This window comes from Acomys russatus, chromosome 21 (assembly GCF_903995435.1).
Source record: "Acomys russatus chromosome 21, mAcoRus1.1, whole genome shotgun sequence".
In the NCBI taxonomy this organism is placed as follows: Eukaryota; Metazoa; Chordata; class Mammalia; order Rodentia; family Muridae; genus Acomys; species Acomys russatus.
In genome coordinates this window covers 18,246,919-18,264,819 of record NC_067157.1, presented here as the reverse complement: position 1 = coordinate 18,264,819, position 17,901 = coordinate 18,246,919, and the positions used below count along the sequence as shown (strand labels likewise).

General features: G+C 39.0%; 1 protein-coding gene across 1 annotated transcript in view; it reads left to right on the top strand.

Annotated features, from left to right (window-relative positions):
- The window catches only part of Fam184a (family with sequence similarity 184 member A), a 111,556-nt gene extending 94,060 nt beyond the window's left edge, over positions 1-17,496 (top strand). The window contains exons 12-18 of the mRNA XM_051164232.1: positions 834-961; positions 2,460-2,644; positions 3,068-3,214; positions 9,429-9,546; positions 12,153-12,257; positions 15,241-15,443; positions 16,939-17,496. Coding sequence (XP_051020189.1) covers positions 834-961; positions 2,460-2,644; positions 3,068-3,214; positions 9,429-9,546; positions 12,153-12,257; positions 15,241-15,443; positions 16,939-17,020 — 968 coding nt within the window. The 3' untranslated portion in view covers positions 17,021-17,496. The remainder of the gene's footprint in view (positions 1-833; positions 962-2,459; positions 2,645-3,067; positions 3,215-9,428; positions 9,547-12,152; positions 12,258-15,240; positions 15,444-16,938) is intronic.
- Positions 17,497-17,901: the final 405 nt, after the last annotated feature.

Below are 17,901 nucleotides of genomic sequence, written 5' to 3'. Positions count from 1 at the left end.
TTAGACACCCCAATTTAGTCCTTCCATCTTTTAGACAGTCTCTCTCTGATCCATCCCATCACTGACTCCCGGAAATATGGTGTTTTCACCCCTGTTTTCTTGTTATACATAATATTAACCTCTGCTATCCTGTGTAGTTCCCTGGCGTAGTATCTTCACTTGCAGCTTGTGATGTTATAAAGACAGTCTCAAGTTTTATTCTCTCTTAGGATACTGTGGTTGCTCAGTAAATGTTTGTGAGGAGTATGAAACAATTAACTCCAGGGCTAGGCATAAGGAGTGCCTGTAGCCGCAGTGCATGGGAGACAGACATAGCAGAACCAAGATCTCAAGGTCCCGCTTGAATAGTGTGCTTATCCTAAAGCAGCCTTGGCTCCATGAGACCCTGTCTCAAAAAACATTAAAATTAAAAACCAATCGCAAACTCTAATGAATGGTATATCCCCCCTCCAGATCATTAAGAGTATTTGTCAGGCAGCACTTTGCATAGTCTAGGGATGTTGTGGGGGGGAAGCTACTCCTGGGAGGCAAGCTGCCTTCTAAACATCTGTCAGCATGCATCTCTAAAGTCTATATTAACTTCATAATATCAAATAGCTAAAACATTTCCTCTTCACCACCACTTTATCTTCAAACTGAATTCACACACACACACACACACACACACACACAAATACCTTTGTCATTTAAGCTCTTGGCACTTCTCATATCCTCATCAAAGCTAAGTAGATTTTAAATCTACAATAGTATATGGTAGTCTATTTTATGCTCATTTATACGTGTCCTAATTTCTAATGTTTTTCCTAAGGTAAGGCCTTTTCTTTGCATTCCAGCTTCCTTACGCTCTGAACTAAACCATCAACACGCAGCTTCAATTGATTTATTACGGCATAATCACCATCAAGAACTGGCAGCGGCTAAAATGGAAATAGAGCGAAGCATGGACATCAGCCGACGGCAGGTATGTGCAAACACTTTGTGCTTATTCCTTAGATCTGGTCCCCCCAAGCTCTCATGCTAGGAAAGATACTTGGTAGTAGCTGCTAATTGCACACGACAAAGAACTACCTTCTTCAGAGGAAATGAACAACCCTACTTTTGTATGCTTGTTATAAAATTACATTTTATTTTCTGACCTTTTGATTGATTATTTTGCATTTTGTTTGCATCTTAGAAAAATAAACACTGAAATATGAAGATTATCAAGGGTGAGGATAGTGCTATTCAGCCGGACGGTCTGTCCATGACAACACACCGTCCTGTGTCTGGGAGGGCCATTGTGGTAGCCCGTAGCCACATAGCACAGCTTTCTCTAGTGCAACCAGGAAACTACATTTTCAATTTTATGTAGTTTAATTTAACCAAAACTAAACAGTCACATTGGATGACAGAACTATACAGAAGCAGTAGGTCCTCAACAAGAAGAAAGATAACTCATATTGCCAATGTATTAATTAGCCACTACTGCTTATACTTTTAAAACTTTGCTCCTTGGCCTGGCATACTTGCTTTTAATTTGATAATCTGTACTAGTGAAGATATCTATGCATGGAAGGATACAGCCATCGGCACTGTGCAGGGAAAGCTGTGTTAGCTCATTACACCTACAGCTTTTCCTTTGTTGGCTCACCCATGTTAAGTGCTCAGCCTAGATCTGCTCTTCATTGCTAGGACACTTTAAGCGAGCCACCTTGTAACCATAGAGGGAAGTTGTTCTTCCCAGCTCCACCTCCAGTAAAGTTGACAATGTCTACTTTACAGAACTTGTAGAAAACATTGACTTGTAGGGAATAACTGTATGGGTAGCATTGAAAGCCTTTCCAAAGCACGCAATGTGTGTTGGGGCTTCCCAAGATGAAAATCCTTTTGAGATTAAAGGACAATGACAGCAGTTACTACAAGATCTATACAACTTACTAAGAGGCCCATGATCTACTCTTGACTCTGCCAGTGATTATAAGTTACCTTTGAGAAAGTCAGCTCAAAAGTAGTAGTAATTTCCTCATTCTAAAATGAGTGAGCTATGTTTTCATGATCTTTTGAGTCCCTTACAGCCCTGATACTACAACTGTAGTCATGTAAGTATTTCTTAGCTCTATGGAAGAGACAGGACCTTGTGGTTTTTCATTTTGGGAGGTTCAGGGTTTTTTAAAAAATGATTTTATTTATTATTTATACAGTATTCTGCCCCCATGTGTGCCTATGTGCCAAAAGAGGGCACCAGATCTCACATAGATGGTTATGAGTCACCACATGGTTGCTGGGAATTGAACTCAGGACCTTTGGAAGAACAGTCGGTGCTCTTAACCTCTGAGCCATCGCTCCAGCCCCAGGAAGTTTGTTTTTGAAGCCTTGTCAGAATGATTATACTTAATATTCAAAATTGTCATTTCCTCCCTGTCATATCAGCACAGAGGGCAAATCTATAGAACATGGTTAGCATTTTTTGGGTTTTGCAGAGTAAGGAGCACGTGTGCAGAATTAGTGACCTGCAAGAGGAAGTTCGCCACCGAGATCATCACATCTCGGACTTGGATAAGGAGGTCCAGCACCTCCAAGAGAACATAAGCACCCTAACGAAAGAGCTGGAACTTAAGGGGAAAGAAATTCTCAGAATACGAAGTGAATCCAACCAGCAGATGAGGTATGCCAGTCACCACAGCAGACGATGCATTGTTGTCTAAAATCCTGTTGCAGAATGCTTAGCAGTATGTTCCCAGATCTCTGCCTAGCCTGCCCGCCCAGTAGTATAGTGAAGATCACTTTTTACAATGTGTGGTGGGTACGATGTCATCTGGAAAAGAAAATGTCTTCACTTTGATGATGTATTTATTATTCATTGACTCTGGGGAAATGACCATAAGTAAATAGTTAAAAGTTCTTTTAAAAAAAGCATTAAAGGAGACAGATTTCGCTCACAGCAAACTATATAGTTTATCTTAAGCGGTTTACATAAATTTCCCATATATTATATCAAAATGGGGGCATTTCAAATTTGGTAGAACATAGAAGTTTTGAAAACTTGACTTCAGAATAACATTTTCTTAACTAAAAATAAATCAAACAGGTTGCATGAACAAGATTTAAACAAGAGACTTGAGAAAGAGCTGGATGTCATGACAGCAGACCACCTCAGAGAGAAAAATATGATGCGGGCAGATTTTAATAAGACTAATGAGCTACTCAAGGAAATAAATGCAGCTTTACAAGTGTCGTAAGTCATATTGCATTAAAGAACATTCATGTGGGATAATGAACGGAGGAGCACTGTGTCTATGCTCACCTTAACTGTCTGAAGCTAATAAAAATGCTATTAGTGAGGAAGATGAAAGTGCTGTGTTACAGATGTAACTGCAGTGTGCTCTGTGTGTTCTGTACTTAGGATAAGGCATTGAATGGTTTTGTTTCATTTGCTGCTGTTGCTGCGGGCCTGCTAAAATAATACATATCTTGAGAATGCTTGCTGGGCAGTGCAGGCACACACCTTTAATCGCAGTATTTAGGAGGAAGAGGCAGGCAGATCTCTGTGAGTTCGAGGCCAGCCTGGCCTACAGAGCAAGTTCCAGGACAGGCTACACAGAGAAACCCTGTCTTGAGAAACAACAAAAGCAGAAGGCTCCCCATGACACGTCACTTCTATGATGACATCACAAAGTGTGATTATTATATAATGTGAAGTTATTAGTATATTGCGAACAATAGAAATTTTATAAGCCCATGCATAAGTCAACATGTATTTTACAAAACCCTAAACACCCTTCAAAACAAACACATTTTAATGATGTGGGTCCATTTAGCAAATACATGGGTAGGAAACAAGGACGGAAGAGAGCAAAGACTTCATTTCCTAATACCTGAGTACTGCTTGAATTCTTACAATTAGCATTTAAATAGTTTTTTTTATTTAAAAAATTTATAAAGTAGGATCATTACAAATAAAGTTACTACTCATGTTTAGTAACCCTTTTATTCAAGTTAAAATTTATACAAATTTATTAATGTTCATTAAGAAGATTAATAGCCCCTCTCTTTCCCGAATACTTAGAAACTGCTGCAGACTACTCCCTTTGAATTCAGTCTGTCTCTCTGACCTAACCCCTGGTTGGTTTAGGTGATCTTAGGTTTAGTCTACTGTAACCTGCTGCTAATGGCTTATTCCAATTATCCAGACACCTCCATAAACTAACAAGTTACTACTACCCTGAGGCACAAAGCTTCATTGGGTCTTCTGCATTTGTGTTACTAATACCATTTACCTACTCCAAATATTAATCCCATCTTCACATCTTGCATTTGTGTAACCACTAAGTCTCCCCCATGCATAGGAGCAGACACGTGTAGGCACACATGAGCAGAAACCAGCCCCTGGCTGCTGCTGCTTCTTACTCAAACGTCCTCTGGGATTAGACACACTTTCCGAGTGTCTCTTCACATAGTGGCCATATACTAATGAATCTGTCATGAATACATTTCACGAGGGTCCCCACTTAGTGAAGTTGCCCATAAAATAAAGGAAAATAATCATTATTTGCACAAACTCACTGATTTGCTGTTTGCTTTTATCACAGTCAGTTGTTAGATTTTTTTTTTTTTTCAGCCACTGTGGCCTCACGTGCCTACTTTGCAGCAAAGCATACCTATAACAGGCTTGGCAGACAGCAAGATAAAATCAGCCTCAGCGCCATGGCTCTCATATTTCCTGGCTTATGTATTTACCAGCAGACACTGAAACCCTGAGCCCCTCTCCTCACACCCAAAAGGATACACCCCCATAAAGAACAGCCTGTGTTTGTCTGTGTGCCCTGACGTCCTCTTATGAATAGTAGCTATGTTGTGTCTGTTTGGACATTTTTCTTTTTTGTGCTTTTGCTCATTATAACATTTTAATGGCTAGCAAATGTTCATTTAATGTTTCTGTATTTCAGGCTTTCGATAATTGAAGAATTAGTATTACCAATAAGTAAAATATTTTGCCTCTTTTTTAGAACTGGCATTGATTTTACACTTGGCCTTGGGGCCACAGTAACCAATCACGTTTCTCTTTCCACCTGATACCATCGTATAATTACCCCTTAGCTTTAGGTAGTCACATGTCTAGTTAAGGTTGAATCCTGTACACTTACTTTTGACTGCAAACTTAAACTCTAATTCACCCTACTTAATGCAAATGTGAATAACAGCACAGGGGTTACCCTACTGGGTTATGAGCCACCCCGAACCTCAGCTTGGCTGCTTCAGATTCAGAAACCCCTGGTGAATTATTAGAGGGATGAGAGGGGGACGGTAAAGGTCCATGCTTCCCCCCCAAACCAAAGTATAGTGCTGAGGAAACACTGGGGCAGCTAGAAGCTTCTCTTCTCACTTCTGCCACAACGCCTGTTGAACACCTGGAGAGAATGGAGAGCAGGCTTAACGGCGTAGAGATAGAGTGTGAGAGTCTCTGTCTTTGAAATGACTTAGAAACTGCTCTCTAGTGCTGACTCTGCAGACCCTCTCAGAGTTTCATGGAAATTGGATTGTCTTGACTATTCTCCTAACAAGAACCTTGCATCCAGCCAGTTGTGGTGGCACATGCCTTTAATCCCGGTACTGAGAAGGCAGAGGCAGTAGGAGCTCTGTGAGTTTAAGGCCAGCCTAGTCCACATAGTAACTTACAGGACAGCCAGGCTACACAGAGAAGCCCGATGTTGAAAACCAAAAACAAAACAATCAATCAAACAAAAATCTTGCATCTAACTTACAAATGCATTGAATTTTTTTGTTTTAAAAACAAGTGAGGCCCAGGACATAGCTCAGTGGTAGAATGCTTGCTTAGCATGCACAAGACACTTGCTTGGTTCCCAAGACCCCCAATGTGTGAAAAAAAACATGATAGCAAATGAGAGAATAGGCTACTCAATTTTATCTAAATGACATTTTCCATAGGTAAAGAAAGTTTAAGTGAAATAAAAACTATCGTAGTACCTTGGGAGTCCAGAAATATTTATTGTCTAAAAAGTGATTAGGGTTTGTCATTTTAGGTTTTGTGGGCTTGTTATATGTTGGTTTGTTTTTGAAACAGTTTCTCAGGTAGTCCATGATGGCCTTGAACTCTTGCTTTTCCTGTCCCTACCTCCCAAGTTCTGGCATTACAGATATGGCCACATTACCTGGCCAGATATTAATTTTGTTTAGGTTTACTTTAAATTAGCACCTCACTGTACTGGAACAAAGAAATCATTTCTTCCTGGGAGAAGTGTCAATTCTCCACACGGCCATTAGGTATACCAGTAATCCCTAACAGCAAAGATGTACTGTGCCATGGTAGAATGGCTATTTTGAATCCTTAACCTCTAAAACTCTAAAGAAGCTTTGAGGACATCTGGAAGTGGTAGTGGTCTTTGTAACACAAATCAAAGTCTGCTTGGAAAGGATAGGGAAGCCCAGCAGTGAAATGCTTCAGTCCTCTGTTTCATTTCTACATAACAGAGCTCATAAAGCGTAACTTCCGGGCTATGTTCCTGGTAATGCGATTGCTCAGGTCTACAGCCTCTGGTCATTGGTCTTATAAAGCAACACAAAGTAGATGATAACTTGGACATTTTCTTTGTATAGTTTAGTACAGGACTGTGTTGTTTATGAGCTGTGGACAGTTGACCTATATACTCTCTTGTATACACACACACGCACATGCACACACACACAGCAGGGCATATCCTTGGCTAGAGTCCCACAGTGACCCTGGCTAGCCTGACCAGCACTTCCATGTGTTCTGCCCCTCCTTTCTCTTCCGTCTCTGTATTACTTTTAATAATAATCTGAAAACTCAATGAAAATAAACTGGATTCCTGCTACCAGATGAGCACTCAGAGACCTGACTAGTATGACTTAGGGTCAAAAGCATATTTCATAAAGGTCATTTAAGAAATACAGAACCAGCTGGGCATGGTGGTGACCACCTTTAATGCCAGCATTCAGGAAATAGAGGTAGGCGGATCTCTGTGAATTCAAGGCCAGCCTGGTCTCCAGAGCTAGTTCTAGAAGCTACTCAGAGAAACCCTGTCTTGAATAAACAAAACAAAAAAATAAGAAAGAAGAAGAAGAAGAAAGAAAGAAGAAATAGAGAACCAAATAGACTGGTTGTGAGTAAAAAGATCAGAGGTTAGCTAGGATCCTAGCACCTGCCTGTAATCCTTGCACTTGGGACGCCAAAGTAGGAGGATCTCTGAGTTTAGATCAAATACAAGATAGAAAGTGAGCCCCTATGCCAAAGAAAGAAAAGGTGGAGGAAAGAAAAATGAAAGAAAAAAAGGACTAAAAATATCAAACTTAGAACCCCACCTCCAAGCTCCTGACCCTTAGTCTGCACTCAGCCTTGTAGGAGCACCGTTGGTCTAGTGAGCTGCCCAGATGGTTGCAGAAGGGACAACACTGACTAGCATAGTCTTGAAGTGGATCTTGGGATGGTACCAAGTTCCTTTCTACTAGAATGTTGGGTGAGATCCTTGTATGTCTGTAAGTTACACCTGGTTCATAATGGTTTCTTGTTCTCTCCTTTAATGCTTTCCTGTCTGTAATACTGTGTCTTCATTATCTAGTTTTTATTACAATTTTTGCTGATGTAAAAGTGTGTTGTGGGGAGAATTAGCTTATATAATTCTGTAGGTAAAAATGTCTCAGCTAAGCCCGGTGTAGTAGTGTATGCTTTTAATCCCAGCACTTGGAAAGCAGAGGCAGGTAGATCTCTGAGTGAGGGACCAGCCTGGTCTATATAATGGGTTCCAGGTAAGCCAGCGCTACACAGTGAGAACCTTTCTGAAAAAATAAAAATAAAAAGCATGCTTCAGCTAAAGTGAAACAAACTTGCACAGGTGAGATCTTTACTGTACAACAAAGGGAGGTTCCAAAACTATAAATGGTAGTTTCAGATTCTACCAGCTATTCTTTGCATTTTTTCCTGAGACAGTTTCTCTGTGTAGCCTTGGCTGTCCTGGACTCACTGTCTAGACCAGTCTGACCTTGAACTCACAGAGAAACACCTACCTCTGCCTCCTGAATGCTGGGATTACAGGCATGCACCACCAGGCCAGACTTCTACCTGCTGTCCTTACAGTCAAGAGAAGTAGATCCTCATCAGCTTTGCTTCTAACCACAAAGGCAGCGCTCCAGTGACACCTTGTGGCTGCTCCCATACAAAGCCCTTGTGCCTTTTTTTTTTTTTTTTTTTTTTTCTCCCTCAGATTCTAAAATACTGAAAGCTTGGCTCATAAAATGCATACAAGCAATTCCTTTCATATTGTAATCAAAATGCCAGATACTCTGTGATCACATGGGATATCATTTATTTTTTCCTAGTATTCTCTGTCAACAAGAGAAGAGGAAAATGTACTATATGTGACTAACTTCACACTGACTTCGCAAAATCCCCGCTGAGGCAGAGACCATCACTTCCCAGCTCCTTGCTTCTCTGTCCTTCTTTAAAGCAGTAGGCAGGGCCTGGGTGGGAAGGCAGATATTGTGTCCCCAAAACTCTTGGGGTCGGGTTAGTGGTGAGCTTTTATGGCACTAAAACACAGAAATTGTGGGGTTTACCTGATGAGACAGTGACAGATCACATGATAGGTCATCTAGAAACTACTAAGTTCTTGTCAAATAAATTTGTTCTAGACTCTTCATTAACCACAACTTAGCAAGTTTTAATTCTACCTTGTCTAATCTGAAAATATAAAAAGTGTTTAATTATAATTTCTGAAACAGTTCTTCCCCACCCTCAAACTCAGCCAGGATATTCCATTTGCATTCTTTTTTATCTGCCCTACCTCCATGCTAAGACTCAGTGTGACCTGTGTCACCTCTGCTCATAAAGAGTGGCCTATGTCTTGGTCTTCAGTGACATTCTCTCTTGTTGCAGTCCCTTATCATTTAGGAAAGAGTAGGCCTACAAGGAAATGTGGCTATTCTTTCACCTGATGAGCCTATTACAATTTGTCCATATTGGCTGATAATGTTGAGTTTTTCAAACTGCATTCCTCACAAGCCAAGGAAAGAGGATGTCGTTCATGTGTGTCTTTTGTTCCCCTTTCCTTTGTATCTTTTCCTGTTTCCTACATATGTTATGTACCTCATCACCCAATACTGTGTTGATAGTAACCACTGCTAATAGTAACCAACCTGAGTGTGTAAAATTTGTGTCATTTGGCTTCTCCACTCGCTGAACTCACCTCACCTCATTCATATACGACTTAAAGTGGATAAATCCTCCCTAAAGTGGTGGCCTTTATTCCCTCAAAGCCTGTAACAACTACAGCTCTTGGGGCAATCACGTTATCATGCTTGCAAGTCTTATGTTAAATTTGTGTGCACTTAGCTGGACTAACTGAAGAATATAGGTATTTGTTACAAGATGTGTCTGAGTCATATCAGTGAGATAAAGGTTTTCTTGTTTATAGACTAGAAGAAATGGAAGAGAAGTATCTAATGAGAGAATCGAAGCCAGAAGATATACAGATGATTGCAGAATTAAAATCCATGCTTTCAGAACGAGACCAGGTCATAAAGAAACTCATTGTAAGATATTTTGTTTTTAGTACAACCATCTTAGTAATCAATAGACTATTGGTTGGGGAAACATTTTTGAAAATGGAAAGTGTAAGATCTGTGTGTTGTGGTCAAACTTATTAAAATATAATTTCAAATTTAAATTTGGCATTAGAAGGATGAAAGTTTACCCTTTCACCAGTGCTTTGTTGAAGTCATAGTTTTAACATACACTGTTTAATAATACGTCATTATCACTTCATAGTCACTATCCTGTCAGTACATATAGGGATGCGTATTGTACGTACAGTATTAGAACTAAGAAAAATCTGCTAACATGGCCATGCATTAGACTGTAAATTAGGTGACAGATTAGTCCCCCTTTTGTTGTTGTTTGTTTTATTTTGAGGTAGTTATGCTATGGAGCTCTTAAAACTCACAGCAATCCTCCTGCCTCAATCTCCAATGTGCTGGGATTACAGGTAGGCATCACTGTGCTGGGCTCAAATGAATCGTGTTAATTCCCTAAAGTGTATTCAGCCAAACCCTGGTCCAGAGAGATACCGAGCCATCCAGGTGCTCTGGGGGCTGGGGTAGGAGGATCTTGAATTTGAGGCCAACCTGAGCATCACATCAAATTCAAGAGTATCCTGGGATGCATAGCAAGGACCTGTCTCAAGAGCCAAAACCAAACAGAAGGAAAGAAGGGTTTGGTGGTCTGGCCTAAGATCTGTGTGCTCCATCAGAGAATCAGCGATGTTCCGTGTGAAGGGCACTCGGAAGCCCATTTGAGAAAAACCATGAGATTCTAAAGCAAATATTCTATCTTCATTAGAACCATTATTATTATTTGAGAATAAGAACTATATAAGTGTTTGAAAATTTATAAAATGTTTCAGAATTTTCTAAAATGATATTATCTTGGTCAGTAATTAAAATGTTTTTTATTATCACTAATCAATGAAAGTCTTTTATAGTCAATGTGAAAACAGTGCTAATCACCTACATGTCCCCTGATGGCTTTAATTACACTTTGGATACTAGCATGTAACAGCACTAGACCAAGATTCTCATGTCCTTTAAAAATTATTTTTATGGTGTAGAAAATCCTGTCTGTCTTCAAGACTGGAAAGGTCCATTGGAAACCTATGAAGTTCCTTTTGAAACCTATAAGGTGGATTAGGGTCCATAGAGGAAGCCCAGGAATAGGCTGTGGAGTGTTTCTTGTGGCTGCAGGCTGCTAAACACCCACTGTTGCAAGGCTGGTACACGTGAGCAGTCTACCCAACAGCAGTAGACTCAAGGACAAGTGTTTCCGTTATGAAGTGAGCAAGGAAAGTAAGTGTATTCATCTGTAGCCTACAAGCAGCTGCTTCTTTTTACAGTTACTACTTGAAATGTTACAGATACAATTGTATTTATCTTCATCAGAGGGCAGATCCAATACTGTAACCAAGGACAACTCCACACCATATCTATAACACTGTGGTTCCTGGGCATCAAGAGGCATGTGGGGCAAGCTCTGTAATGCAAAGATAGTCAGTGGCGACAAAGAGGGTTCACAAGGGTCTACTTCTACTAGATTATACTAGAATCAAGGCCATTTTGGACACAGCCACCATTCTTACCCATGCTGCTCCATCTGCTGTGGCCTTCCCAGACTGTTTGTTAAATTAATTAATACATCTTATCTATGACTCAAAAATGAAAGGTTTAATCTCTGCATGGGCCATTCACTTTTCTATGGCCATTGGAAGACATATTCATATCACTATCACAAAGAAGAGACTAGAAGAGATCAAATCCATTTTCAGGTCCTAAAGAATAATACATAATAGTGCCATCTTTGTAATGTGGAAACCACTCAGCCACATACATTACAAAATTTCTTAGAGTCAGAGTCTGGCCCTTGCAGCCCTAACACAGTAGGCTTGGCCACCCACTCTTGATAGCCCAATTAAACAGAGGAAAAGAAAAAAGAAAGAAAGAAATGTATTACATAAGGCCACAATGAGAAGAGGTCAAAATAAGTCTCCCCTGAACTCCAGGCCCATCTTTGCGGTCTTGACAGGAGGCTGAGGTTTAAATGCCAGACAAGAGGTGTACGTAACTTAACTGTCCTGGCCAAGATTGATCTTGTCCATCATGATTGTCTTAGCTCCCGTCTCTCCCTCAAGGTGATCCGACAACCTGTCAGGACTGTTGGAAATCCTGTTTGGAAACAAGTTCTCCCTCTGCCTTTTCCTTCTCTGCGCATGAGACTTCTGGGGGAATTCCAATTCGCCAGGGACCATTGTTAACAATATTCTTGTTGCCAAAGAAAGAGACTCGTGTCTCTCACAGTACCTCAAGTGCCAGTTAGATCCACTCAGATGCCACTGGCAGCACCACAAAGAGATGGGACACTAGTAGATCCTCTCATGAATGAAAGAGTATTGAAGGGTGTGGCCAAGTTCATAGGCCCAGCGTTTAAAAGGCAGCCTTTAAGATGCTGGCAGTCAAGCCTAGAAATGTTTAAACAAAATACCTAAACCTTCACATTTATTAAAGTTATAATGAAATGGCACTCGTACATTTTAAGTTTGTAAATCTATAATAGAAAATGTTGAAAGGATGTTTATAATTCTTTTGCATAGGAGGATAATAAAATTTATCAGCTGGAATTAGTCAATCGAGAAACTAACTTCAACAAAATATTTAACACAAGTCCTGCCGTTGGTGTAATTAACCCATTGGCTAAGGTATGTGCCATAGACACTGTAAAGCAGGGATGTACTTAAGGCCTGGAGGGAAATGGGCTAAAGTATATGGAGCAAGTACCATAAGGTTAAAGCTGCCCACGATGTTTTAAGTGTAAGAATCTCCTACTAAGGTTTATCAGTTCTTTATTTCTTTGTCTTCAAAATAAGCTACTCACTTATTGCTGATTTAGACTCCTTAAAATATTTTATTAGTATTGAAACATACAAGCTCTACCTTTATGTTTTTCATATTTCTAAGGAAAATTAAACCTCTGGCTCAAATTAATTGATTGTCATTTCCTTATTGACCACCACCCTCTGTGGAGTTCAGAAAGACTCCAGCCCCAGATGCCGAGCAGCTCCTCCTAGCTCCATGCCTTCTATGCTAAGGCAACTAAAGGTGAACTGTAAGCTCCACTTTTCACATTCTGTGACTGTTCTTGAGATTTAAGTAAGGCGTTTTCTAAGGCGCTATTTTTCTCTTAAAACAAAAGGAAAAGCCTTGTGTTAGGTTTGCCTGACTTTTATACATCATTGTCCCCACAGCCCTAGTATTTGGGCATAGCACATATACAGTAAATGTGTTAAACTGAAAAACTCATCACGTGGGAGCTGGAGAGATGGCTCAGCAGTTAAGAGCACTGTCTGTTTTTCCAGAGGTCCTGAGTTCAATTCCCAGCACCCATGTAGCAGTTCACAACTGTCTATAATTCTAGTTCCAGAGGATCTGACACCCTCTCACAGACATACATACAAGCAAAACACCAATGCAAATAAAATAAATAATTAAAAAAACTCATCATGTTTTTTTAAATCCAACCTAAATTATTTTGTAAGTAAAGTAAGTAATGAGTAAATATTATAGATTATGAATCTCTTTCAGAGAAACTAATATTGAAATAAAGCTTATGTTAAAGCTGGGGTTTTTGTTTTGTTTTGGTTTTTTGGTTGTTTTTGTTTTGTTGTTTTGTTTTGTTTTGTTTTGTTTGAGACAGGGTTTCTTTGTGTAGCCTTGGCTGTCTTGGACTCACTTTATAGACCAGGCTGGCCTCAAACTCACAGCGATCCACCTGCTTCTGCCTCCCGAGTGCTGGGATTAAAGGCGTGTGCCACCACACAGAAATTTTACTTTCAAAGCTTATATAATTTCTCTGTTTAGAATACCAAGTATGTTCTTTCCTCATCAGTGCTCCAAATTTTGAGCTTGCATGTTTTGTAAACTAAGGAGATATAGCTCTGTCTTTAGACCTTCATATAGAAAGATCTCGCTAAATAATTGAATGCGTAAACAGAATTAGTTTTATGCTGGGCTTTTGTTTTGGTTTGATTTTTGAAAAAGTCTGACGTGATATAGGCTATCCTTAATTTAAACTCACCTTATAACTGAGGCTGGCCTTGAACTACTGATCTTCCCAATGCTTGGATTATAGCTGTGTGGGACCCACCTGGCTTTAATTTCATTTTTTTAAATTGACAATTTAGGATAACATAGCTTTTAATTAGAAAACATTTTAAGACTTGTATAAACAAGGTATAGTAGAGAAAATTTTTTGCTTTTATTTTATCAAAAATATTTTTTTCAGTTTTAAATCTTTACACTTTTACCAGAAGTGTGGGTGTTTGTTGTTGTTTTTGGTTTTTAGACATAGTTACAATATTGCAGCCTTGGCTGATCTCACTATGCAGATTGGCCTTGAACTCAGAGTGCTGGTATTAATGGTGTGGCTCACTACACCTGGCTATCAACTGTATGATTTCTTAAATAAAACAAACAAAAAACTGAACCCCCATTCAAAACACTAAACTATCCCAAGAGTAGAATAAGAAAAGGCAAAAAATATACAGTGTGAGAGAACCGCCTGGCTCCTTCTGACTCCTACTAGCCTTCCGGTTTTCACGCACTGTTCTCTGTCAGAGTCTACAGCGTGAGGAATGTCCACAGGGACTGGGCTAAATGAAGTAAAACTTCTATCTTCTATATCATTTCTATTCATTAAACTAAACTAATTTTGTAAGAAAAATAAAAAACTTTAGCACACGCCCCATTAGAAGACATGTAAGAATATTCTAAGCCTTCTACAACATACTAATTCTAATTTTTTATAAAGGTTGATGCTCATCAAATCAAGAGTTAGGAACATAATTCTTTGAGACTAAAGTTGATGATTTGCAAGCTGAGACATTTTGAGGCTACATTTGTGATCTTATTTCTTTATTCTTTATTCCTCTTATTTCTATTATTTAAATACTGATTGGATGCTAAAAAAAATGAATACACTTGTCTTTAGCCTTTACATTATGAAGTAGTTCATGATATTGCCAGTTAATTAAAATATAGATTTAATTATACAGGTTTAATTCTCTTTCGAAAGATGTCACGGAGAATTTAAAATGACATTATTTAAGTCAGCTTTAAGTCTTCAGTAATAATGTGAGATTTATTTCAAACTACAGTGCCAAGCATTTTTTATTCCTTATTTATTTATTTATTTATTTATTTATTTATTTATTTATTTATTTTTAATTCCCGGCAAGAACAGCTTCTCTTTGACAGATGGATAAAGTTCATGGACCTCTCTTTTAAAATTACATTTAACTTCATGCCTCCTAATTTTAGCCTAAACCCACTTCCCTTTGTGGTGTTTGAGGAACTTGTTCCCCGTAGTCTGGACTACTCTACCCTTTCGTTCCATAGGCCACACAGTGGTTCGTGGTTAGAGGCGAACTGCTCCTAAGTGTCCGTGCCCTGTGCTTTCTGTCCTGGTAGTGTCAAAGACGTCTGTCTTTGAGGAGTCCATGTAGATGAACACTCTCAAGGACCCCAGACCACACTTTGGGTAACACTGGTTAATTTTAACATTGTAATTCGACACAAAGGTTCCAAAAGTTTCCCATGCCAAATTCACATCTCCTACTATTCCTGTTTTCTTGTTGGCTCTCGTGCAGGGATTGAGTAGTCTCATGTGTGTCATTTTTAACGCAGCAAAAGAAGAAGAATGATAAGTCACCAACAAACAGGTTTGTGAGTGTCCCCAATCTAAGTGCTCTGGAGTCCAGTGGTGTGGGCAATGGACATCCTAACCGCCTGGAGCCCATCCCCAATTCTCCAGTCCGTGACGTTGAGTTCAACAGCAACAAGCCTCTGCCACAGCCACTGCCACCCAAAGAGCCCAAGACATTTTTGAGGTGAGCCCTGTCTCACCAGGAGCATTTTTTGTTTTTTCTCCTTCTCTTCCTCCTCCTCCTCCTCCTCCTCCTTCTTCTTCTCATTTTTAACTTGAGAAATTTCCCCTTTCACACTGCAGAAATCCACTACTCCAAAAACCTAAAAAAATAACAAGAAATAGCTGGAACATCCTTTACCACCTATAGATTTTTTAAAAAAATTTATCACTAGTGCATTTTCTAAATACTAACAGGTGTTCACATAATTCATGTGCTAAGAATTTTAATATTTATGTGTCACTAAAGTTTTATTAGTGCAAACTAGTTTTCATAATTTTAAAATCATTTTATTAAAATTTTTATTTCTAATGCGTTCTATATGTATTTCCTTTTATCATGCTTATTAATATAATATGCATATTGCCAATTAAAAAAAAACTTAAGCTCTGAGAACTTGACGTAGTCAAATACAAATAAATTTAGAAACAAATCTAATTCCAGTTTGAAATTGCCTCAGAGTTGACTAAATATATTAAGTAAGTTTTGAATGAAATGAAATCATTAAGTCATTACATGATTGAAATCAAAAAGTACTGTTTACGCTTACTTCATTACAACTGATTTTTTGTTGTTGATTCAATTTTATTTTTTCTTATTTTTACTAAATCCTAATAAGTCTACTAGGAAGTCTTACAAGTGGAGTTTGTCTTTCTGCTTTTACGCTAAGTGATTTCTGAGGCAGCTAATGACTAATGATGCTAAAGCGAAAGGAAATAGACTGAAACATAGTGGACTGTGTCTCGGCATGTCTCTCCTGCTAAACACTCTTGTTGCTTGTTTCCCACGCGTGGGTGCGTTCAGGTATCAGTAAGATGCATGTGCATGAGCTGGAGGAAGTTGACCGCTGCAGTTTCCGTTACATTGTTGCGTGCCTTGTAACCCCCCCGAGACGGTAGGGATGCTTTCCTGCTTCTTAAGTAGCCCAAAGAACCGTACTTAGAATTAAGACATAGAGCGCGAAAAGTAGAAGGAAACTCGGCTTTCATGCACTCTTTGGAGTGTCTACTGATAGTGGTGGATGCGTAATATAAATAAATATGCAAACAGTAAAAAGAACTGTGCCTTGTCATCCTTCAGTTCCAATGAAGAACGTGCACATGTGAGAATCCTGATAATTAAGAGGGAAATTCGCTAAAAGAGGGAACACTTTTGTTTGCTCTTTTCCCACAAACACTCATTTTTTTTTTAAACCTCAAAGATGATAATACTGTTTTTGCTGCTGCTTACTTTTTGGATGTATGGAGTAACTGGCATGGCTCTCCTGTCATGGAGTTCATGTGAAGTGCCGCTGTAATTCCTGTTCTCACAGGACACGCTGTAAAGCGGAGGAGTAGCCAGTCCTTAGTTGTGACGCGGGTTGCCAGCTCTGGAAATCAGTGCTTGTATTTAATTGCTTTCCAGTTACTCCGCAAACCATTTAATCCTGGGTTCCATGTCTCTCTTTCTGTGTATTCAGTCCTCCTCAGAGTGAAGCTCCCCCCGTGGCTTCTCCAGACTCCCAGCGCCAGGAGTGGTTTGCCCGCTACTTCACGTTCTGAGGGAGCTGAGCTGGCGCACTGGACTGTTAGAAGAGCATGGCGAATCATTATCTGGACAGGCTTTCCTATGTAAAACACTGCGAATGAGAAAGTGTCTGTCTCTCCAACTTGAAAATGCACTGTATTTCCTGTGATATTTATTGGACTCACTCTCTGAGGTACTCTACTCTATTAAGTGTATAATTATAACAATTATTTTTATTTGAGATGGGAGTCTTTAATCTTTGTAATTACTGCATAATAAATTTTCTTAGAACAGATGTTTTTGTTGTTGTTTTCTATTGAGTGTACTTTAAACACTTTTTAATACCAGGTGTAAGATTTGTCAATAAGATTTACTGCACTAATGATCACAAACTGTTACTTCAATAGTCTTAAAATCAATATAGGGAAATATATTAATACCTTTCATTGCTGTGTATAATTTTGATTAAATTGTCAACATTTATAAATCAAGAATAAAAGAATTTATGTAAATTGTGTACTTTCAATATATGAATTCTTGTTGGTTTATAGTTTTTTTTTCTTTTTTGATTCTGTTAGATGAGATTTAAACCTTAAATACGGTTAGTATCTATGATTAATATATTTAGAGCCAAAGTTACTCTATAAAAAGCTCTACTATAATGTGTCTTAAAAGGCAGGTCATGCCAGGCATGGTGGCACATACCTTTAGTCTTAACACTTCAGATTTCTGTGCATCAGGGGCCAGCCTGGTCTACATAGGGCCAGCCAGGGCTATATAGTGAGAACTTGTCTTTAAAAAAAAAAAAAAAAAAGCCCGCTTGTCCATCTTCATAGTAGCATAGAATGTTGACATATAAGCACAAACCCAAAGATGTCACATTTGGGCTTTTTGCTTTTTTTATGAGTGTGTATGT